This window comes from Panthera tigris, chromosome A2 (assembly GCF_018350195.1).
Source record: "Panthera tigris isolate Pti1 chromosome A2, P.tigris_Pti1_mat1.1, whole genome shotgun sequence".
Taxonomy (NCBI): Eukaryota; Metazoa; Chordata; class Mammalia; order Carnivora; family Felidae; genus Panthera; species Panthera tigris.
Window position 1 is genome coordinate 48,806,557 of NC_056661.1, and position 25,849 is coordinate 48,832,405.

Here is a 25,849-nt window from a genome sequence, read left to right on the forward strand (position 1 = left end):
GAATCCGAAACAGACTCAGGCTCTGAGCTTTCAGCACAGAGCCCGACACGGGGCTTGGACTCAGGAATGGTGAGACCATGACCTGAGCTGAGACACTTAACTGACTGAGCCACTCAAGTGCCCCATTTATATAGCATTTTTATTTATAAAACTGGGCTGTATAATTTTCAAGCATGGCATACTTGTTCATTTTAATGAATAATTTAAGACCCTTAATTTAGATTGACATGGTGCTTTCCAGAAATTATATAGACCACCAGCAGTGAATGCAAACTCTCATTTCTCCAGCCCCATGCCCAGATTCACAAAACAAAACAAATCTTTTGGTCAACATGAGAAGCAAGTGTGATATCTTACCCTATTTTACGTTTCCTTCCTTTCTAATGTATGTGAATATGTATCTCCAGCTTACGGGTTATTTATATTTCTCCTTTTGTCATTTGTCTTTTACTGTTTCTTGCCTATTTTCTTCAAGCTGTTATGATCATTTTTCTTAGTAGTTTATAAAATTTCTTTATATATGCAGGGATATAAATCCTTTGACATACTTCTTTTTTGCCATTGATTACTTACTTTTTGAGAACTGGTAGCTTGCTTTCCTTCTTCTTGATTCCTAATTGATATATATATGTTCAGCAGCTGTTCCTTATCATTAATATAACTTTTCCTGTTTTTTCACAGGCAGATACTTGCAGCAGCCAAAAGAGCTGACCAAGTAGGCCATTTTCTTTGGGTGGGATCAGACAGCTGGGGTTCCAAAATAAACCCACTGCACCAGCATGAAGATATTGCGGAAGGAGCCATCACCATCCAGCCCAAGCGAGCAACAGTTGAAGGTATGGGTTTTAACCATTGTAAAATATGCTAAGAGACTGGTTTGTGCCATGCAGGATGGCTCAGTCAGGTGTCTTTTTGAAGGTTTGGTGTTTTTACATAATGTATGCAGTGTAATTTCAAACTTGTAGCCATGAAATGCACATTAGGCCATATATCTGGTCTGTTCTTTTCATTGATAGTCCTCTTTTGAAGAGATCATGTGTTTTTATAATATCAAAATTCTCATTTTTTTTTATTATGGCACCAGAGCTTTCTGAGAGAAGAGCATCACCGTTAATAAGTGAAATAATGACATAATCCAAGTGTACATAAGTGAACTGCATTTTTCTGAAAGAATATTTTCCCTTTGCAATGTATCCATTACTTCTACAGGAGAATAACTCTGGGGATTCTTTTCTTTGTTACTTCGTGGAGTGTCTTCCAGCCCCCAGGATCTCATTGCACACCACCTCTCTCAGGCACCAACATCACCTTGCCTTCATCGGTCTCTTTTGTTCTCACTCTCTTTCTCTTGCCTTCCTAAATCATTGCCTCTTTCTTTTCCTTTGCCTTCCTTGCTGCTACAAAGAGTCTTCAAGAGGAAGAAGGAGGAGAGGGTGTTTATTGGTATCCTTCTGACCTAACAGAAGTTGCTGATTACATTTTATGTTCTCCTTTAATTTGAAAAGAAAAGTTATTTTGAAAAGAAGATACTGTGAAGAAAAGGAACTCCTCCACTGGTATCCTGCTTTGTGTTTCTTTTCTGATGGACCATGTCTCTAAAGATTCCCTAAAACATGCTTGCTTTGCACATTAAAAAAGCCTCTATCCTCTCACTCAAAAAGGGATCAAATATTTGCATTTCTTTCTATTCTGTCTCCACTCCAGTATAATTAATTATTCTCCCCAGAAGCCTGCATGGTCTATGGAGACCTTTTTAAACAAGCCAGGTTGTGGTTCAGTCACTGTTGCCTTTCTGTGTTATCTGGGGGAGATAAAGATCCCATGAGTCACCCATGTGTTCATTGGGAGGCTCTGAATTCATTTCATTCCCCAGTATGTGTCCTGAGAAGATTGCTTATCTTACAACACAGACCAATGCATTTGCAGATGGGTTGCAAAAATAAAAGATAACATTTTAACTATCTCCACTCCTTTTTACTAAAAATTTTGAGTATCCACCATATGTCTTGCTCTGTTCTGAGAGTTGAAAAACAAGATGAGGACAAAATCCTTACTTTCAAGGCATACAGAGCTGAGAGAAGGTGACAAAAATAGCCATTGACTGGGTAACATGAGAAACACTGTAAATGCAATATGGAATCGATACCACAGGGTACAAAGGAGATACTGTGGAAATTTCTCTGAGTGGTGGTGTTGCAGTTGGGGATACTCCTGAGAGGAGCTAAAGTCATGACTTGAAATGTATCAAGCAGGTGAGGAGAAGAACACCATCCACCCCCAACCCAGGGACAGAAACAGAAGAGTGAAGGAGCAGGGCATGCTGCGATAACAGTAAATAATTCATTCTACAGCACAACCCTGAAATCCTGAAATCCTTATGGTTCTTTAAAAATGTTCCCACTTACAGGGCATTGGGACAACTCTTTTCTCTCCTAGAGTTCTAGTCACTGCACTATTGGCCTAATTAACTCCTAATTCTGTCCTTTAGGACTTTGCTCAGACATTAATTTTCCTTGGAAGCTACATGTGACCATTCCATCTCAGCCAGGTTTGGGTTAGACACCCTTTCTCTTGCTTCTGCGGCATCCTTCATGACCCCTACCATTGTAGCATCTCTTTACTTGTCTCTGTCTAGAAACATATCTGTTATGTATGCCCTGCATTGTGCCCCCAGCACTAGTACCCCTTGGCCTGCGTATGGCAGATACTCAACCACATTTTTAAGTGTCTGGATGCTGAGATGGGTGGAGGAATCACAGACAACCTGACATCCTGCCATAAAATATGGCAGGGAAACAGGCCAGAGTTGGATAATGAAGGGTCTTGAAATTATGCTAAGGAAAGTGTTCTTTATTCTGAAAGTCTGGGCAGTGTCTGGAAAGTAGAATGTGATCAAAGGTGGTTAGAATGTTCACTCAGGTGATGTTATAGAGAAGTGAAGTGTAAGAGTCAGGTGAGAATGAAAGCAAGCAAGGAATGAGTGAGGTCCTTTCTTCCTTGGCTGTAGATGCCGCATGACATGGATGCCTATACTCCATGGTTACTAGCTCCAGTTTCATGATATTTATGGAAATTATTAAGTATCTTGAAGTTTTTATAAATTCTTGAAAAAAAATTTCCTGCTGTGTATTTAGGGATACACAAAGTTCTCTTTTTTGGGTGGGGAGAGGGGTGATATGCAAAGCTCTTAAACACAAAACAACATCCTAGATCTGGAAAAAACATATCTATATCTACATTTGTATCTATATCAATGTCTATATCTATATCTATGTCATTTATATCTATATGTCTCTTTTGGGGAGGGGTTGTTCCAAACAATGAATTGAGAGAGAGAGATTGTTAACATTGGAACACGATAGGGCAGCAACTCTTTATACAAAACTCTCTGCTCCTAACCAGATAAAAATGAGGATTTTCTCTCTCTCTCTCTCTCTCTCTCTCTCTCAATCTCTCCCGGCTGGTGTGTGTGGCTTATGTCTTGCCATATTGTCTATGTGCATTGCTACATAGAACAGACTAGTTTTGCTCACTTAGGAGATGAGACATCAAGATTGTCGCTGTGCATTTATAGTGACACACTCCTAAAGAAGTGCAAAAAGAAATGCATTTGCTTGCACTAAGGTTTGTAAAGCAAGCTATGAAATATCCCAAATGAAACTAATAAAATGGAGAATATTCTGTATCAGCAAATAAGTTTTCCTCTCCTGTCTAATGTTTCTTTTTTCTTTTTGATAAATATCCCATATTGATTTCTACTGTCATGGAACATCCTCCAAATATTTATAATACTCCTATATCCCTGTATCTTTGTGTTTTGTAATGTTGTATGTACAAATCCAAACAGGAAAAAGGCAATCAATAATCAACATGTTTCTTTTCTTTAGATTTATATTTTGAACATGTTCAGCAAAGATCTGAATTTTTGGCTGGTCTTTTCTCAATCTGCATGAATAATTAACAATAAATTGCTTTAGGCAAAATTGCTAGCAAGCACGTGGCCTCTTTGAGAGTAGTGCTCATCTTCTTTTATCTTCTATCTGTATTTATTCTCCATTTATAGAAGAAAGGGCTTCTGTGTTTGCTAGCCAAGTGTGTTGTTCTTCCCCCTTTCAATTTGATGTTGATAGGAATTGTGCCCGGGAAAGGTCGGCCATGGCCCTGATCGCTGCCCAACACTCACAGGATATCTGGAGAACGTCTCCACAACTTGGCAGCTCTCCTCCAGCTCCTGAGCCAAAACACTTCTGTAATTTTCAGTGTCTCTGAATTGTCTGATGAGCCAAGGGATCTCTGGCATTTTCCTCTTTTCTGTTACCCCATTAACTAGGATTTTCTGTCATCCTTTCCAGCCCCCAACAAGTCCTCAGAGCAAAAAATGTCCATGTTGCTTTCAACTCTTTGCCCTACAAAGTGCTCTGCTTCTCTGAGAATAGGCTGTCCAAGGCAGCCTCTAATTATAGTCAACAGGGATTGTGGACCAGTATCTTTTCATCTCTGCTATAATCATTAACATTAGGGAGCTAGTGTAATGAAGGGTGGATTTTCAAAGCTAACTATAATGGCTCTGACTATTGGTGATGTTTTCAAATGTGTCTGTGGAACAGCTTGGTTCCTGAATTAAATCTGCAATCTATGTAGGAGAGACAAAAAATGCTCTGGACCTGGCATAAAAAGTTGGTTATTTCATGCTTTTTTAATTCAAGACTGAAATGAATTCTTTATTTTTCCTAAAACTGGAGATCAAAGCTATGAAGAGCTAAACTAAAATATTTCTGGCTCCAATTTAGATGTGTCCTACTTTAGCCTTCCTTGATTACCTAGAATGTTCCACACATATCACAAGGTTTTGTAGGTGAATGGCAGAAAATGACAAGAAAGAAAACATTGCCTTAAACCACAGTGCTATTTCTGAGCAATGCATATGCCTTTTAGAGCTATAACTGGTTTAATAAGAGAGCAATGAGAGTTTTGCATGTTCAGTGTCATGACAATTGCTTTAATGAATCTTTTATAAATACTGGTAAACTCTAGCAGGGTATCAGGCACCAACCTAAACAGTGAGATATAGCAAGTGACAGTCTAGACCAGGTCCTTGCTCTCATTAGTTGCCTACTTAATTTAGAAGTGACAGGTGATTAAAAAAAAAGTATAAACAAGAAAATATCATATTAGAATAATTTTACATTTTCCCCCTAAAAACCAGCTTGCAAATTATGGAGATACAAAGGAGGAAGAGAGACCAGGACACAATACAGGTCCAAACAAAGATTGGGAGAATGTGGGTGCAGGTCGGTGGCTCAAGCCTCTGTAGCCTACTCTAGATTCCTGGCTCATATCCATAACAGATTCTTTCAGTGCTTAAAATCCACCAAAGTTTCCCATTTCCCTATTTCTTACTTCTCTGGAAAATAACTTTTTCTTCAAGACAGATCAAATCATTAGTATTTTCAAAAGACTTCCTGCTTTTCTCAGAGTTAGTCTACCCTGCAAAAGCAAACTCATTGCTCCCAAGTCTAAAATGTGCTACATGCCCCCTTTCCTGAGAGCACCAAACACACCAGGCTCACCTGTGGCACTTACAACTAGAATATGAACCTTAAGGGCAGTGCCTACCGCTCATGGCTTCCTTGAGATTATCCATCTTGCACCTCTTGCGTTCTTTGTATGTCTTGCCTTTTTTTCAAGTTTGGAGAGACTATCTGGGCAGCACTGGCCCTGTGGCTTAATTAGGTGACTTGCTGGAATGTTCCAAATACACAAGGGAAGCCTCAGCTCTGACTCCTCAGAAAGTAGGAAGGCACAGGTAAGGCTGTTTGTCTTAGACACTCCGTGGGCACTTCCTTTCTGAACTGTACTGTTTCTACTCATAGAACAGACAGAGAGAGACGGTGAGCAGATCACGGGTGTGACAAGAATGGGTATGTGAAGAAAAACACCATCTCATTTTTTATCTTGTGTTGTTTAAATTAGACATTGTTGGCCTTGAGCAAGTGGTAAGAAATGTAAACAGAGAAATCTCAATTGAAAGTAACTAAGGAGAGCTGAGAACAATTCACTTTATGTGTATAAAGTCCCAGGTTTTGGGCCATGCGTTTTCCTGTCTCATAGGATAGACGCTTTCTTTTCCTTTACTTTTCTTTTTTTTTTTTTAGGAAGATTTTTCTTTTTTTCTTTTTTTTTATTTATTGAAATTTTTAGTTAATATACAGTCCAATATTGGCTTCAGAAGGAGAATTGAGTGATTCATCACTTACATACAACACCCAGTGCTCATCACAACAATGCCCTTCTTAACATCCATCACCCATTTAGCCCATCTCCCACCCACTTCCCTCCATCAACCCTCTATTTGTTCTCTACTGTTAAGAGTCTCTTGTTTCCCTCCCTTCTGTTCCCCCCTTCCCATATGTTCATGTTTTGTTTCTTAAATTATACATATGAGTGAAATAATATAGTATTTGTCTTTCTCTGATTGACTTATCTCACTTAGCACAATACATTGTAGCTGCATCCACATCATAGCAAATGGCAAGATTTTATTCTTTTTTGATGGCTGAGTAATATTCCTGTGTGTGTGTGTGTGTGTGTGTGTGTGTGTGTGTGTGTCAAACTACCAAAACTGAAACAGAAAGAGAAAATTTGAACGGATTCATAATCAGCAAAGAAATTGAATCAGTAATCAGAAATCTCCCAAGATACAAGAGTCTTGGGCCAGATGGCTTCCCAGAGGATACATGCTTTCTTAATGGGCTTTGCTTAACTGACCACCAATCATTTCCTAACCAGTGAATATGTAAACCAAAAAGAATGTATCCATTCTGTTTGCATGATATGCTGTCTGATGTCCCCAGTACCCTGAACACTCCCCGTTATAATCGGATCCCTAGTATGTCCCACCAGTTTAATTTTTAGCTCTCAGGAATAGCTATTTTTGATTCTAAATGTATTTACTGCAGTAATATGTATTACCATAATTATTTCATGTAATGAAAATCATATAAACCAATGAAGTGAGTGCAGAGAGAGGAAAAGAGAATGAGAGATGCTATTTCAAAGAAGATACATTTGAGTTCCTTGGAAAGATTTGGTAAGTTTGTAACTGTTAGTTGTGGGCTAAATTTGGTGGAAATTTTTAAAGGAAATAATAAGCACTAGAAACATACTGCACTTAACTACTAGTCAACTACCCTCAAGTTTTTATTTCACTTTAAAGACCACAAAACTGAATTTTATTATAGTTGACTTTTTTTCAAGATTATAACAGGGAGGCCAAATGGGTGATGCATATTTGGAAAAAATTTCATGATCATACACCAGAAGATTGGCAAGTGAGAGTGTGTGTGTGTGTGTGTGTGTGTGTGTATGGATGGATTTTGGGTTAAAATATTTGATATATTTATGTATTTTTAATGATTCTTTGCCAAGATATAAATGTTTTATTAATTGACCTACCTTGGGTCTCAATAATATTTAACTATTATTTAATTATAAAGTTTCCAATATATTTACATTTGGGCTTTCCCTTCCTACGACTTAAGTTTTTCACCTGTAGGTGAAAATTTTCAACTCTATCATCCCCAAAGGGTCCTTCATTGTGAGAGTGATTATCTGTTATTTCTGCCTACCCTGCATCCATTCTGTCCACTTGTTACAGCCCCCACATTCTCACCTGCAGAGCCCCACACTCTACTTACTGTCAGCTCATGTGACTCAGGTGACACTGATTCAAAACCTTGACTCAGAGATAAGGCGTGGAGTTCATATCACACCCCTGGCTCCCCATGTCTGGATCAGGACTTCGCATGTTTATCAACTATAGACTCCTGTTACTTGTATAAGATCCTTGAATGGGTTTCTGTAACTTACAACTCAAATGACTTAACAAATATGATTGCATATTAGGACAGTCTTCTGCCAGGCCTTTTGTTAAATCTTGTATCTTCTCTGAGTTACATCCTTTACAAGTGCTATTTACCTCACATGGATGTCCCTTTTAAATTATTCTCCCTTTCTTTATCCCTCTCTTGTGAAATCTATATATTCTTGTCTTATGAGACCATTAGTCTCATCAACCCTATGATGTTTTCCTTCCCTTGTCGCCTGAGGCTTATTCCTAATCCCATTATCTCAGCCATGCAGTGGCTATTCTGTTCATGAAGCATCTTCACATATAATCAGTTATTCTAAGTTATATATCACAGAATGTTGATGAAGTCTAAGTGATGGCTTCAGATATTCCTGAGAAATACTGATGAACTATCAGATAGCTCTCCCAAAATCTAATTGTTTCAGAATTGAGCAGACCTGTGAGAGAGAATCCCTTCTAAAGGAAGAATGACAAAATTAGTCTGATCCAGTAAGAAAGTCTTAGTTGTCAAAAGAAAGAGACCAAGTTACTCTTCCCAGGCCAGAACCCATTGAATTCACACAGGATTTCCATAGGGAACAGTCAGACTCTACACACAAAAAAAAAAAAAAAAAAAAAAAAAAAAAGGTCTCAGTTGGATAGACTAAGCTACACCGTGGTGACCAACTCTCAGTAACTAACACAACAACAAATAGTACTCACCCATGTGAAGTACTCTCTGACTCTAGGAGACATTCCAGGGTAGTTGGCCTCCATGTATTTGCTTAGCCTTCTAGGCTGTTTCTATTTTACGGCATATCCATATCAATACATTCTGTGCTACGTTGCCAAAGAGAAAGAGTGGCACATTCACAAACTATTCTTAAATGCCTTTATTTTGAAGGGATGCGCTTTATTTCAACCTTAACTTCTTTGGCCAAAGCAAGTCAAAACAAATTCTCTCTTCAAGGGAAATTCTGCTGAATATTGCTGAAACTAATTCGTATCCATCTCAAGTTCCATTTTCCTAAAAACTTTGTCAGCCATTGGGACGCTCATAGTAATACTTTGGAATGTCCTAACAGGAGTCCAACATATGGAGAGAATAGCATTCTCTGCTACTTTGCCCCAGACCTCTGAATAGCTTTGACACCATGTGCACTGCCTTGGCAGCAATGCAAAACAGGGGATCCTGGTGTTACTGGAAAACATGATGCTTGGCAGAGCTCTGGAAGTTCCACTGAACCCAGAAGATATCCAAAGGAAAACAGTGACTCTTAGGAAATAGTAAGATATTTGACAGACTTGTTTGTGAAAATGTATGTGATACCCTTGAAGATAATGTGCATGAACCACATAGGAAAGTGTCAGTGGGGCTTGTGAGGGCCTACATAATGTGACTCCATTTATTCCTGCAGTCTGTGAGGTTTGAGGAAATTCCAGTTACCTCCGAGAATGCAGATTTGTAATTTATGGCCTATGCTCTTAACTCTTGAAACAACAGTCATTCTTTCACCCTTCTTTTTGGCCAGAAGGGTAGAAGCCTCCTCATTCTGTGAAGGTTTAAAATGCCAACTGTTCACTTACCCACGTCTCCCTGCATTTATGGGATGAGCAGGTGAAAACATTTTCTGAAGGAAGCTCTCAGAAATATTTTCCTCTCTCTCGAAAAAATGCATGCTACTATAGCAACTATCTAACTTATCTATTATCCAAATCCAGGACAAATTAGAAATAAAAGAGGGGATAAATTGCAATTGTCCCAGGCAAAGCAGAGTATGTGCCCATCCCTCTCACAAGGAGAAAAATCCCTGCCTTCCCTTTTTCTTGTGTTTGTCATGTTATTTTGTGAGGACAGGATACTTGTAATGATGGCAGTCCCCTTAATGAGAGAAGTGAATGACAACTGAGAAAAGCTAGGAGACAGATGGAAAACCTGGGTCCATAATGACTTAAGTTGTTGAAACAATCCTGGAATTATTTACCTCAGGATTTCTTTTCATGTGAGAACAATTACCCTTTATCTTTAAGCCACTGTTAAGCTAGATATTTTGTTATATGCAGCCTAAGGTAATCTTAATCATGCATCTGTCTTATTCACTTCTGTAGACCCAGCATTTGCAAAAGGCCTGTAAAAGAAATGACGGTCATAAATATTTGTTGAATAAATAGATTTTATAAAATGATACTTTTTAAAAACACATTATGTTTTTAGAGCAGTTTTAGGTTTACAGCAAAACCAAGAGGCAGGTACAGATCTTTCCCACTTACTCTTGCCCCAACATATGTGTAGTCTACCCTATTATCGCTATCACTCAGCAAAGTGGCACGTTTTTTTCCAGTGATAAACCTACATTGACCCAAAATAACCACCCAAAGTACATCATTTACCTTAGGCTTCACCCTTGGTGTTGTATATGCTGTGGATTTGGAAAAATGTATAATGATATATATTTATCATAATAATATCATACAGAGTATTTTCACTGCCCTTAGTACCCTTTGTGCTCTGCCTATTAATCCCCCCCCCCCCACACACAAGCAACCACAGATCTTTTATTATCCCCATAGATTTTCCTTTTCTAGAATGTTTTATCACTGGAATAATAATACTAAGTAGATTTTTTAGATTGGATTATTTAACTCAGTAATATGTATTTAAGGTTCCTCCATGTATTTTCTTGCCTTGGTAACTATTTCTTTCTAGTGATGACTAATATTTTATTGTCTGGATGTACCACAGTTTATGTATCCTTTCAACTACTGAAGAACATCTTGATTGCTTCTAAGGTTTGGCAGTTATGAATAAAGCTGCTATAAACATCCATGTGCAGGATTTTTGTGGACATGTTTCCAACTGCTTTGAGTAAATACTAAGAAGCTTAATTGTTGGAATGTATGGTAAGACTATGTTGTTTTGAAGAAACTGTGGAATTGTCTCACAAAGTGGCTATACCATTTTATATTCCCTCCAGCAATGAATGAGTGTTCCCGCTGTTCTTTATCCCTCCCAGAATTTAGTGTTGTCAGTGTTCAAGAGTTTGGCTATTCTAATAGTGCTATCCCACTGTTGTTTTGATTTTAATTTCCCTGGTGATATATGATATGGAGCATCTTTTTGTGCACATATTTACGTCCATATATTTTATTTGGTGAGGTGTCTGTTAAGGTCTTTGGACATTTTTTAAATCAGGTTCTTTGTTTTTTTTATTGATGAGTTCTAAGTGTTCCTTATATATTTTTGGTAAGAACTTTGTACCAGATTCATATTTTGCCAATATTTTCTTCTACTCGGTGGTTTGTCTTCCATTTCTCTAGATATTTTCTTTGCTAGAGCAGAAGTTTTTCATTTTAATGAAGTCCCGTTTATCAGTTGTTTCTTTCATGGATTGTTACTTTCATGTTGTATCTTAAAAGGCATCACCATACCTAAGGGCGTCTAGAATTTTTCCTATGATCTCTTCTAAGAGTTTCAAAGTTTTGTGTTTTACATTTGCGTCTTTGATCCATTTTGAGTTAGTTTTTGTGAAGGGTGTAAGTTTGTATCTAGATGTGATTTTTTGCATGTAGATGTCCAATTGAACCATTTGTTGATGAGGCTATATTTGCTCCATTGTCTTGCTTTGCTCCTTTGTCAAAGATTATATTTATGACAGACTATTTCTGGGCTCTGTATTCTATTCATGATTTTTTGTCTATTATTTCACAGATACCATATTGTCTCGATTACTATAGCTTTATAATAAGTCTTGAAGTTGGGTAGAGTCACTCTTCCAGCTTTTTTCTTCTCCTTCCATATTGTGCCAGGTATTCTAGGTCTTTTGCCTCCCCATATCAATTGTAGAATCAGTTCGTCAATATCCATAAAATTACTTGCTGGGATTTTTATTGGGAATGCATTATATTGAGATTGCATATCTATAGATAGCATTGGAAAGAACTGGCATCTTGACAATATTAAATCTTCCTATCTATGAATGTGGACTATCTCTCCATTGTTGTAGTTCTCTGATTTCATTTATCAGAGTTTTATAGTTTTATTCATACAGAACTCATACCTATTTTATAGATTTATACCTAATTATTTTTGAGGCACTAGTATAAATGTTATTGTGTTTTTAATTTCAAATTTCACTTTTATATTTTTGTTATAGAGGGAAGCAATTGATTTCTATATATTAACCTTTTATTCTGCAACTTTCTTATGTTTACGAGTTCCAGGAGGTTTTTGTTATGGTGGTTGTTGATTCTTTTGATTTTCTACATGGATGATCATGTCATCTGTGAAAGAGGACACTTTTATATTTTTCTTCCCAATTTATATAACTTTTATTTCATTTTCTAGCATAATTGAATCACCAAGGAATTCTAGTATGGTGTTGAAAATGAGTAGTGTGGGGGACAACCCTTGCTTTGTACCTTATCTTTGTGGGGAAATTTTGAGTTTTTCAGCATTAAGTATGATGTTAGCTGTAGGGTTTTTTTGTAAATATAATATCTTTTAAAATATATGTAGTCTGTAATATAAGTCATATCACTGTAGAGTAAAAGTTCAGATAGTCAAGAAAGCTTGTTGCTTTCATTGTATATGCCTATATGTATCACCCTAAGTAATATTATTTTAAGTATTATTATTAAGTGAAGTCATTTCATAAGACTTTGTATAAGAATTATAAGTTATATGAAAATATCCAATGCCAGAATTACCCATGAAGGAAAAATGTAAACTAGAGAATGCTCTTAGACTTGTGAAATCAGTACAGCTTGTGTTTCATACAGGCAACAAAAGTGTAAAACAAGGGGGAAGGATTTATTATTGCAAAGAAATACACTTCCATTTTGAAATTATAAATGTGTAAATGTTGACAACCTAATTTTAATTTTGATTGGAAAAAGCAGAATGTGAAAGTATATTAATAAACATGTTTTGGGGTCAAGGAAATATTATACCAATAATACTACTAAGGATTTCACTGGATTATCACTTTCTACACTATGGAGATTGTTTCTTTAAATAAATAATGACTGTTATGTGATCTTTGCCCAACTGAGAAGTGATTGTAATGTATTCTCAGGGTTATAGACTGTTCATCCAACTGTCTTACTACCAAATTTCCTCCCTGAGTTATCACTTATAGGAACTGTCACTGTATAATGTACCTCTCTTTTTCTTTATCCGCTCCCAAATTACTTTTTAATTTATAGCATCACCACTAATGTTTCTTTATATTACATAACTGTAGTAGGATGTAGAAGAGACCATTTATTGTCAGTTAATGTTAACAAATCTTGACTGTCTACTATCTTGAAGGTATTAGTTAGGTACTGGTAGCCAGAAAAGAAAGATCCTTGCCCTCGTGGAAATTATGCACTCACAGAGGGGAACAGATAATAATTTACAGACATAATAAATAGGTAAATAAAAAATATTAGCAGGAAATAAATTATATAAATTCTATCTCTTCATTGATATTCTCATTTTGTCCATTCATCATTCTCCTGGTTTTCTTTAGTTCTTTGTCCATGGTTTCCTTAGCTCTTTGAGTATATTTAAGACAATTGACTTAAAATCCTTTTCTAGTAAGTTAAAAATTTCTAGGCTTCCTAAAGCATAGTTTCTGTCCTTTTTTTTCTTTGAATGGTCTATAATTTATTATTTATTTGTAACTTTGTGATTTTGTTGTTGTTGAAAACTGAAAATTTGAATATTATAATGTGATAACTCTGATCATCAGATTCTAAATCTTTTCTATGGTTTGATATTATTCATTATGGAAGGCTGCAGCTGTTGGTTTGCTTCATGAATTTTCCAAACATGAAAACTGTATTCCTTGTCATGTGTGGTCAGTAAAGTGCCTGCTCTATTAGCTTGTATTCAGCTAGTGTTTTCGCAGAGAGTTCTTTGAATGCCAGGGGATAAAACAAACAAACAAAAAAAATGCCTTTCATAGTAAATTAGTTTGTTTGGGCTCTCATAGAAAAGTCCTGCAAAATAGATGGCTTAAGCTGGAGCAATTTATTGTCTCACAGTTCTAGAGGCTAGAAGTCCAAGATCATGGTTTTGGCAGGGTTGTTTCTTTTCAGAGGTATGAAAGAAAATCTGTTTCATGCCCCTTTTGTAGTTTCTGATAATTTGCTAAGAAAGCAAGCATTCCTAGGCTTGTTTTTATTTTTCACATGTTTTCCCTGTCTGTCTCCCTGTCCCACTTTTCCTTTTGGATAAGGACAGTGGTAATTTTGGACTATGGTTTACCCTAAAGACCTCATCTTAACTAATTATATCTGTAATGGTCTTATTTTCAAATAAGGTCATCTGTGAGGTACTGGTTATGACCTCACCAAATAAATTTTGACAGGATCCAATTAAAACATACCACCCAGTCTTGTGGGTTGGCTCTGTTCTGGGGAAATACTTCAAGGCTTAACCAAGCCATGTATAATTCTGCCTTAGCATTTTCTTTCTTTCTTTCTTTCTCTCTTTCTTTCTTTCTTATTTATTTATTCTTGAGAGAAAGCATAAGCAGATGAGGAGCAGAGAGACAAAGAGAGCACAAGCAGGGGAGTGGCAGACAGAGAGGTAGACACAGAGTCTGAAGCAGGCTCCAGGCTCTGAGCTGTAAGCACAGACCTCAACGTAGGGCTTAAACCCACAGACTGTGAGATTATGACCTGAGTCAAAGTTGGGTGCTCAACTGACTGAGCCACCCAGATGCCTGTGCCTTAACCTTTTCCTTCTGCATGTTGAGCCTAGAGATTAGCCAAAGATGAGAGATTAAGGTCTCAGGTCTTTCCAGAGCACCCATCCTGCCCTGTTTTTTGTTTTGTTTTGTTTTGTTTTGTTTTGTTTTGTTTCGTTCGTTTGTTTTTGTGGTTTTCTAAATTCCCAGGGCACACAGTCACTTGTGAATGTTTTAATTTACCAAAGAAATTCTCTTTTCAGATTTTTCTCCTAGGGTTTAGGCTGTCTATTATATGCTTCAATTATAATTTTTAGCTCTAGATGCCTGTGGGCTTTTCATTCACTTTATAATGATTAGGAACACTATTTACCTCATTCCCACACTTAATGATTTCCAAGTTAGGCAAAACAGAGACTATTAAGTTGTTTTAATCCTTCAGGTACCCCCCAGAAAGGTTAGAATAAAGAAACACAACACTTTTCTAATAAGGTCTGCTTTGCTTTCTTCCCAGAACCAAGTACAAGGGTCTCACTCCAGGAATGCAGGCTGTGAACTTCAGGCTGTCCAGACTGCCATTGAGATAGGGAGTGGATGAGAAAAAAGCAAATAAAAAAAGCCACAAAGCTTTCCTAACATTGTAAAGTTGTCTTTTTTTTCTTGATTTTGCGTTCACTTGGTTGCTGTAAACCTTTCAGTGTCTTCCAGAGTTCTGACAAAGTTGGTCTTGATAGTTTCTGATTATTTTTGGTATTTCTTTGGAGGGACAAGAGTTTACAGCTTCCTATAGAAAAAAATGTAGTTGTCCTGGGGGAGGAGCATGCCTGGTGTATGTGAGAAACAAGAAACATGATGAGGCTGGAACAGAGTGAGGAAGAAGAAGATGAAGTCAAGAGGTAATGGGATGGTCAGATAATATAGGGCCTAGCAGGCCATTGTAAAGATTTTGCCATTTATTATGAATAAAGTAGAAGACCTTTGCAGGATTTGAGCACAGGAATAGGATGATATGTCCTCCATATTAAAAAGATAATACTGTTGGGTTGAATATAGAATATAGAGAAATAAGGATAAAGTCTAAAAGACTGGTTATGATGCTATTACAGTAGACTAAGTGAGAGATAATAGTAGGGTGAACCAGGGTGGTAGCATTGAAGGTAATAAGTGTTCCAATTTAAAATATTATTTGAAAGTGAAGTCAATAAGATTTTGGACAGAAAAAGAGATGAATCTCTAAGTGTGATTTCAGAGTTCTTTACTTACACAACAAATGCAAGAGATGGAATTGTCATCAGCTAAGATGGGGGAAATTGTCAGTAGAGCAGGTTTTAGGGAAACAAACAAGATCCATTTTGGATGTGCTGGATTAGAAATACTTAGACATCCAAGTAAAAATATGAAATAAGCAATTCATTATAGGAACCTGGAATTTAAGAGAGACTTCTGGAAACCTCTTAATTTTCTGGATTAATTACAGTATAGATGGCATTTAAAGAAACATTTTAGAGAATAATAAGGAATTATAAAAATAGTGATTGCTAGAATATTTTAACATGAAAAGTCAGGGAAAAGGAGAAATCAGATTGACTAGTGAGTTTGGGAAAGAATAACATGACCATGTTTTTTTGGAAACAAGACAATATTTCAAATCAAGACACTATTTCAGAATACAGGAATGTCATCAGCTTCATCAAAATACTACTCTTCAGTCAGGCTTAACCATTCAGTTTGACAAAATGGAGTTCATTGGTGAATTCTGACAAATTGTTACCTTTGAGTGGTATTTGCAAAACCCTGGATGAAATTAGTTTAGGATGGTATTATAGCAGTGTGTCTGTTGTCAATGAATACCATCCCATAGAAGCTCCAGCAACCTCTCCCCAGATTTATTACCACAGACCTAAAGGAAGGAGGGTGTGGTCACCTAGATATTTGGAATATCTTCAAAGGACATGCCATTATAAATGGAAAGGACATAAAAGTTTAAGACATGTAATAATCCTACCTCTAGAATGTGAAGTTATTTTTATATCTGAGGCCATGTTATAACATGTAGGTAGAGCAAAAACCTTAGAGGAACTTACCAAGGCAGGTATTTACTATCTTAACACCATGATGAGTTTACTAGTAGGCATTTATTTCATACACTTGTATTTTTGGCAGATACAAAAATAATTAGTGAAAAGTGCTACAGCCCTAGTGTTCTCTGATTATATACTGCAAAAAAAAAAAAAAAGTATGTGAGTGTGTGTCTGAGTGTGTGTGAGTGTGTGTAATGTAGACAGAAAGAACTAGCTGTGAGGGAGCTGTCCTGCTGTGAGGCAGCACCCAGGGAAGACAATAAAAAGATAAAAATCACAAGTGTAGTAAAGTTTTAGAACAGTTGTAAATTGTAAAATAGGCCAAAAGCATTTTTGAAAATACCCATCTTGAAATACCATCAGAAAACAATGAAATTATGGGAGGAGATGTTGAAGAAGGCAAGCAAGAAAGGGAATCTGGGAGAAGGGTGATCTGAAATTGGAAGTTGAAGGAAGGAAAGAAATGTATATGTTGTGTAAGGAGAGGGAAAAATCACAGATATCCTAACACTTTGAAAATCTCTATCTTTTAAATTGAGCTGTCCAAAACCAACTTTTCTTCTCTTTCCAGAACAATAGCTATTTATTTCCTTAACAGAAGGCAAAGGAAACACTTTCTGTCTGTGTTCACCATTTAGGAGAGCGTTGACTTGGTGCATTGCCTAGAAGAAGATGGTTAAATAACGACCCAGAGAAAGGATTCGCTTTTTTGCCACCAGTGGGGTCATTGCAGGAGCCTACAGACTCCACTAAAGGCTGTGAAGAGATGCACCTAGTGGAGTTAAAAAGTGCCATTAGTTTGGATTGAGTGTGAACAGAAGCACTCGAAACTATTAAATGCCGAGCTGACTATGAAAGCAAAGCAGTAGTAAGAATTTAAAGGGTCATTAAGTTAGCCAAATGGATGGAAAGCAGAAAAATTATTTACAAAAATTGAGAGGTTGAAGGGGCTTCTTTAATGTTCTTAACAAAAATTAGATGTTTGTTAATCTCTCTTCATTTGGAGAAAAAGAAAAAAGACCCCGCTAAATCAGATAAGGGATTTTTCAGGCTCAGTATGTTTGACATTAGGTGTGTGCTATTAGGTTAATTGGAATTTTTGAGTTAAAATAACCTTCTTCTAACTTTAAATAGAAACTTGTTTTTTTTTTTCTCTTAGTTGTAAAAGGGGATGTTTTGCACAGCTTCCTAAGCACTAAGTCTACTGTGCTATTTTTAATTTGACTTGGAAAATTACTTCCCTAACCTCTAATGCTCAAACCTCTTTAATATTGCTAAAATTGCTGACTGCTTTCTCTTAGAATTCACAATTCAGACAAAAATACCACTTTGTCCTGTTGAAGTTTAGGAAGTTTTGGCAAGAGACATAGGGGCACCCCAACCTGTGATGTATTTTGAAGTCCCTTCATTAAACATATCTTCAACAAACTTAGTTGGGTACAGACTAGAAATTCTGATAGATTCTAGGGATAAGAAGTATGATACCATCCCTTTAATATGCTCATGGTGTATTTGAAGAATCAGAAAAAAGATATCTGACTGTCTTAATGTCAGAGGATGAATTGAGCTTATAGGGATAATCCCAGGGGCTGTGTGAACACCAGTAGGTAGAGGGTATTAACCGACAAGTGTAGGTGTCAAAAGAAGTAATATTTAAAGAACAAATAATAGTTAACCTAGTAAATAAGAGGTAGAGGGCTTCTGTTTAGTGACAGCAGAATTTATAAGGGAGCTAAAGTAGCAAATAGTATTTCAACATGTTAGAACAAACCGGAGAGCTTGAAGGGGTTTGAATGAGTGATGCAGAGACTGGAAGGGACCCAATCACAAACAACATCCTGGACATGCTTTCTCAAAGACCTGCAACAAAATGGATTAATCTGAAGCTTTGAGATGTTTGTCCCAGGATCTGATGTCAACATAGAGCTCAGAATGATCTTTCTTAGATTTGTTACGGACACCAAAATGTATCCTCAGAGAACCAAGAATGTCCATGGTGTAGCAAAAGGGTCCACATCTGACTGGCTATTTGAAGGTATTTAGTTCCAGCCTGACTGAAGCTACTAGTCAATGTTACACAAAACCCAACAAGCTTCTTTCACTTATTATGGCTAATGAAAAAACTGACCATTCTTGTTTTCTCATTGTTCTTTACATGCATTTCTTGTTCTAAACCTGATTTATATTATATTGTTTTGTTGCGTTTTTTTTTATTTTACTTTAAAATATTTTATGGGAGTATAATTTCCATAGGGTTGAATATTTAAATTTTGAATGCACCATTGAGTGACTTTTTACCAATGTATACAGCAAAGTGACCACCATAAATCAAGACATAGAATGTATTTTGCAGCACCTGGGTGGTTCAATTGGATGAGCATCTGACTTTGGCTCAGGTCATGCTCTCACAGCTTGTGAGTTCAAGCCCCACATCAGGCTCTGTGCTAACAGCTCAGAGCCTGGAGCCTGCTTCAGATTACGTGTCTCCCTCTCTCTCTCTCTCTCTCTCTCTCTCTCTCTCTCTCAAAAATAAACATTAATTTCTTTTTAAAGATGTAGAATATATTTATCAACCCAGATGAATTCTCTTGGTTCCATTTCCTGTCACTAATTTTTCCATCCTCAAAAGGATTAATGCTGTCTTTTCTTTCACTTTGTATAACTAGATTATTTTTTTAATCTCAGAGTAGATCAGTTTTGCCTCTGAACTCCATAGAATCATACATGTAAGAATGGAATCATACTGTGTTTATGTTTGTGTGTGTCTGATTTCTTTGCTCAATATAATGTTTTAGAAATGGAGCCCTATTGTTGCATATAACACAGCTTATTCTTTTTATTGCTATGTAATATTCCATTGTACAAAACACTGCAATGTGTTTATCCACTGATACATCATAAACATTTGTGTTATGGTACTCTGCAAGTGTAATTTTGGATACTTCCAATTTCAAACTGAAAGACTGTATTAAGACACAAATATCCCTGTTATCTTTTATTACTTTTTGAATAAAAATTTACTGGGGAAATTCATATTCTTGCACATTTTTCAACTACTGTGCCATTTTAACAAAGTATCCTAGTGCTTTTTTCCATAGTCTGTCTCACTGTCATTGAGCCCCCTTGGTGAGCTTTTGATGCAGCCATAAAGTCACAAAGTAAACCAATATATATTGATGGAAGGGAAAGTCAGTGAATTCAGAAAGATATGGCTATATAATGCAGGCAGTAGTAGGATTATTTATGATCTAAGCCTGAGTTGTCATACAAATACTATAGAGTTCATGAGGTTCTGAGATTAATGATGATTCTAACAGGTTTTAAATTTAGATGAGATTTCTGTTTCAGTTCTACTTTTAGACTCAAGCCTCATGACTTGTATATATACATACCAATATATGTAAGTAGAGAGTTCAATTCTTTGGTGAATTTGATGAATATAGAAACCAACCTCTGACCAGTCCCAAAAACTAGAGTAATTAATTACATAATTTTCTTCCTTCACAAACAGATAATATTTTAGTTTTGTATGATCTCTCTGCTATATTTTATTATCTGTTTTTACACAACAATTCATGGTGGAACAAAAATTCTTTTCGCCTATTCATATTTTACATAGCTTAACACTCTTGGGTTTGTGGTAGTATTTTGTTTGTTTGTTTGTTTGTCTTTTTAATCAAATACCAGTTTTCCAAAAGCCAATCACTCTGACACTTACATTTGGGGCACTAATTTATTCTCACCTCAGGGAATTTGTTTTTTAGGAATAAATTGACCATTAAACATTTTTGTCTGATGTTTTTAAAAAGGTCTTATGGAATTTCTTATACACAAGCCAAATGGAGCACCGTGTGTTGGCACTTAGCCAATATTTTGGGGTACCATGGGACTGTTCTTGCCTTGAATTGATTATTTCAACTCTCAACATCACTAATGCAGATGTCAGTGACTTATGCCATGCTTAGGTTATATCTGGCCTCCATATGTCAGTGTCAATATGAGTGGTCTCTAGTAAATTACCATGTGAGTCCAAGAAAGAACCCAAGAATTATAAAAGCATAATCAAGAGGGAAATGAAAACAGGATTCCCTTGAAATTAGCTATGTAAATAGTAAAAAAACAAAACAATAATAACAAAAACAAAAACAAAACATATGGAAGTTTTGTTCTCTTTTGTTTTCCTGTTCTCCATGGATAGGGTGAATATATAATTACATGTCTTTATTTACCATAATGATGATGATGATGTGTTAATGTTAACAGGAATGACATTACTATTGAACACTTATAATATGCAGATATTATGAAATACAATCTCGAAAGTAAGAACTGTTTTTATCCCCATCTTATAGATGAAGAAATTAATGCCTGGATTAGATGACATGCCCAGAGTTACACAAGATAAATCTGCTGAAGCTGGAATTTTATCACAGCAACCATTTGATTCCTAACACTTTTTTCTTAACCACTATTTTGTATTCTATTTAGTGAAGGGTAGATTGACCAGTTGGTGTTTAAAAGTTATTATTATTTATTTAAAGGGAGCTTGGGAAAATACTGAAAGTGTCTTTTGGATGTTAGAAAGGTGCCCGTTTTAATGGCATCCGTCTTAGATGGAGTTCCTTAGAAGCAGAGTGTGAGCCAGGATGCTGGCTGATACATCTGATACATCTGATACAGATGTTTTATTGAGGGAATGCTCAAGGGAGACAAGGAGTGAAGGAAGAAAGATGGGGGTGGGGGCACTAAGTAATGACATACCTGCCCTTGGGGCACAGCTTCATCCTGACTCAGAGAGATCTCTGTAATGTGAATTGACCCAGAGAATTGATCCCCCTGCAAGGCAATAGAAAGGGATATTTGTATTCCAGGGTTACTTATTCATTAGCTGCAGGCTGCCCTAGGATGAGGTATAAATAACTTCATAGAATCATTTCCTGTTTAGCCAAAGAAGAAGGAAATGAACTGTGAATCATTAACATCTTATCATGTGTCTTTGTCCATCAGGGCTGCTATAACAAAATACATTAGATTGGGAGTTATATACGACAGAAATTTATTTTTTATAGTTCTAGAGGCTGAGAAATCCAAGATCTAGGCACTGGTAGATTCAGTGTCTGTTGAGAGCCCACTTTCTGGTTCATAACTGGCCATTTTCCTACAGTGTCCTCTTATGAAGGAAGGAAACAGGGAACTTTCTGGGGTCTCTTTTATAAAGGCACTAATCCTATCCATAAGGGCTTTGCCCTCATGACCTAATCACTTCCTCAAGGTCCCACTTCAAATTTTGGGGCTCCTGGGTAGCTCAGTCAGTTAAGTGTCAGACTTCAGCTCAGGTCATGATCTCACAGTTCCTGGGTTTGAGCCCCATGTCAGGCTTTGTGCTGACAGCTCAGAGGCTGGATCCTGCTTCAGATTCTTTGTCTCCCTCTCTCTCTCTCTGTGCTTCCCCTGCTCTCACTCTGTCTCTCTGTCTCTCTGTCTCTCTCTCAAAAATAAATAAACATTTAAAATTTTTTTAAAAAGGTCCTGCTCTGAATTTAACACATTGGCCATTCGGATTTAACATATGAAATTGGGAGGGTAAGCTGCAAGTACTCAGTCTATAATATGCATTGTGAATCATTTTTAGGAGTAAGAGGGGTCAGGGCACAATTTTTTTTTTTTACTTTGAGGGATTAGTCTTGACATGTCCCAAACTATTAAAACCCCCAGAAACTTTACTGACATAGCAGGATCCTAAATCTTCACAATATGCATTCCCACCATCTGTCTTACTAGGACATCTGCAGAGCGTGCTACTTATTCCACAACATGTTTGATGAACATAATATTTGTAGTATAGTGACCACATTTTATTTTCTACAGAATGTCTATATTGTTAAAATAAACTGTGGTAGAGTAGGAAGCTTATAATCCTGTAGCAGTGTTCATGCATACTATTGTTTCTCCCATTTGAAAGCAAACTGCCTCTGATAGTTTTGCCTTGGGGGGGGGGCACTTTTGTTAGAAAGATTGAGGGATCTGACTTTTGTTAGATCAGTAGCCATGACCACATACCACACTCTGCTGCGGCATTTTGGTATCTCTACTTCTAAGAGCCATTTCAACATGGTAAGGATGGAACCAATAGAATACTTGTCAGGATGTCCAATATGAAGTCATAGGTAAGTGTCCAATATGAAAAAATTCTCTTACCCATCTTTCTCTTCTGGCTCCTTCTCCTTTGACCTAACACCTGAGGTCCTATTTCTAAATATACTCTTCTGGTTCCTACCATTATATATTAGTTGGGTCCTGCAGCTTTTCCAACCTATAATTCCTTTCCTCTGTTAGCAGGCCAGCACTTCCAGTCAGGCTATGCTGAGATTACTTCTGGTTATTTTTCCATTGACCAAGAATGAAGGGGAGGTGGAACATAAGGAGACCATACATTGTCTTATAAGCCACTTGCCTCATTTTATGTTTTTTCACAATCTTCAAGTGAGAGTCCTGCACTATCCTCTAGAAAGGGGTGGGCCAGAGGATTCAGGGGAACCTGGGTATTGAAGGTGCTTAAATATACCTACTAAGATATCATGATGCCAAGTTCCTTGGTGGGAGAAAAGAGATGGTTACTTCTCTTGATAGGTCCTGTTTTGACCTTAAGAGGATTTTCTGGGGCAATGTTTTTCAAACTGTAAGTGTTTATCAGAATCACCTGGAAGGTTTCTTAAAACACAGATGGCTGGGTCTCAACCAGAGTTTCTGATTTGCCAAGTCTGAGGTGGGGTCCAAGTTTTTGCATTTCAAGTTTCCAAGTCACTGGTCCCCTGATTTAAGGATCACATTTTGAGAAGCACTGCTCTGGAGAAAGTGTCAACTCTGAGCCATTATCAGCCAACACACATCTGATGTATAGATACACCAGCCTGCTAAAGAGAATTTGGGGGATGCCAAATCAGATATACCTACTGCTACATGAATCTGAATAGTGTTGAACTAATATTCTGATCAAATGTGACTTATTTCAGAACAGAATTTCTTTTTTTTTAAGTTTATTTACTTATTTTGAAAAAGAGAGAGCACAGTGGAGGGTGGCAGGGAGAGAGGAAGAGAGAGAATCCCAAGCATGTTCCTTGCTGTCAGCACAGAGCCCAATGTGGGGCTTGAACTCACTAACCATGAGGTCATGACCTGAGCAGAAATCAAGAGTTAGATGATTAACCAACTGAGCCACCCAGGCCCCCCAGAACAGAATTTCTACAAGAGTCTCAATGTATCAGTCATTAAAACATTTGTAGAATTAAAAATAATATAATACTTTTATTCTTCCAAATGATGCAGCAGTAAAAATTTTGCTGGGTGCTGGACTTTCCCCCCACTTAATTAATTCATAATGTTGTGGGTGTTTTTTTGTTTTGTTTTGTTTTGTGTTTTTTTTACTCTGTCGACAATGAAGAAATATTTGCCTAAACCCGTTTCTGGGTAAGAAACGGTACGAAAAACCATGCTTGAGCAACTGTTTCATCCTAATGAGCCATTGCTTAAAGGAACATCATAGTCAAGTGAAATCCAACTTGTCTGAAGAAAATAAACGACCCCTTCTATCCTCCCCAAAGCATGAGTACCACCCGATTCTTAACAAAAAGAAGAGAGCTTTGAAATCAGATTTAAGAAACAACCATAGTAATTAAAGGTACCAACATCTGTTGGACAACAGTAGGAAAAAAATTACTCTTTTTGAGGGGAAAACAACAACCTAATCACGTGGCTTCCTACAAGGAGGCCTACTTAAAAGTTCATGTAATTATGGGATAGCAGTTTCCTTTCTGTCAGTGTTGAGCTAATTCCATCTTGAGAAATCATTAGGGGCAACTGCAGGTGAGTTACTACAATAGTCTTTGTAACTACAGATGAAGGTGCATCTTAGCAAGTGACTTAGCACTTCCGTAAAGAACTCAATGTTAGTGTTTGCAGGTAATATTTTTGTCAGTCAGTGGTCATATCATCAGATAATAAGGTTTAATTAAGCACTCTATGTGTCAGGGAGAACGGAAGACACATTGAGGAAAAGTAAAGTAGAGGGAGGGATTGGGACTGATGTCTGGGAGGCAGAGTGACTGGGATGTTGAGAGAGCAAGGTGAGGGCCTGGACTTGTGGGGCCATGGAGGACAGCTACTGAGGGGGAGCTGGAGAGATAGAAAGAGGAGGGGAGAGGAGAGTGAGAAAGAGAGAGGGAGACGGATAGAGAAAAAAACAGAGAAAGAAAAGAAAGAGACATAGAGACAGATGGAACAAAGTGGTGTGGAGTGTGGGTGGGGAGAGTGGAAAGGGGTGTGTTTGTGTGTGTGTGTGTGTGTGCACGCTCGCGTGTGTGCTTTGAAAGGAGGAAATTTCTAGATGAATATACATTATGAATGTAGTTAGAGCAACAATAATCATCAAAGGCAAACCACCATTGTGGAGAAAGAATAACGTTTATTTTTATCTTTACATGTTGGATCCAGTCCTTCCTGGTTAATGTGAAACTAGCTTTAGGAGGCTGAGATCTTAGGAATCTCTCCTCTCATGTGGTTGTCTTACCTTATGAGACACTCATGTAGCCTGGTCCTGCTGCTTCACAGTGGCCTCCAAGGATGGCAGTGTTGCTTTCCAGGCAAGTGGGGGGCCAGTCCTCATTTATGCAGAGAGATGGTGGGTTCCTCTAAGCAGCTTTGCAGAAACAATACTGTGATCAGCTCTGTTTGGGAGAGGGAGGGGACCTGGGAAGTATTAAGTTAGTAGATTTGTTTTTCTTTCTTTCTTTTTTTTTTTTTTGTTACTTGTCAGTAGTGGCAACCTGCCTGTTGTGGCTTTTCAGTTTCATATGCATATAGATCATATGTGTAAAGTACTCAGGAAAGTGACTAGCACATAGTAAATACTCAAATGTTGTTTTTATTGTTGTAGTTCCCACAACTGTCACTATTATAATTGTGTCATTTTTAATTTTATTTTTTGCAAGGGGGTGGGGCAGAGGGGGAGAGAGAGAGAGAGAGAGAGCGAGAGAGAGAGAGAGAGAATCCCAGGCAGCCTTCATGCTGTTAGCGCAGAGCCCAACTTGGAGCTAGATCCCATGAACTGTGAGATCATGACCTGAGCTGACATAGAGAGTTGCTTGCTTAACCAACTGAGCCACCCAGGCGTCCCATAACTGTTTCCTTTTATCTTTGCCACTACCCACCCACACACTCCTGCATCTGTACATTCTTTTAATCAT

At 37.3% G+C, this 25,849-nt stretch overlaps 1 protein-coding gene across 5 annotated transcripts in view; it reads left to right on the forward strand.

Annotated features, from left to right (window-relative positions):
• Positions 1-25,849, forward strand: part of GRM7 (glutamate metabotropic receptor 7) — an 860,397-nt gene that overhangs the window by 445,047 nt on the left and 389,501 nt on the right. For all 5 annotated transcript variants that reach the window (XM_042979452.1, XM_042979450.1, XM_042979448.1 and 2 more), the window contains one exon: positions 682-836. In XM_042979452.1, the coding sequence (XP_042835386.1) occupies positions 682-836 (155 nt within the window). The remainder of the gene's footprint in view (positions 1-681; positions 837-25,849) is intronic.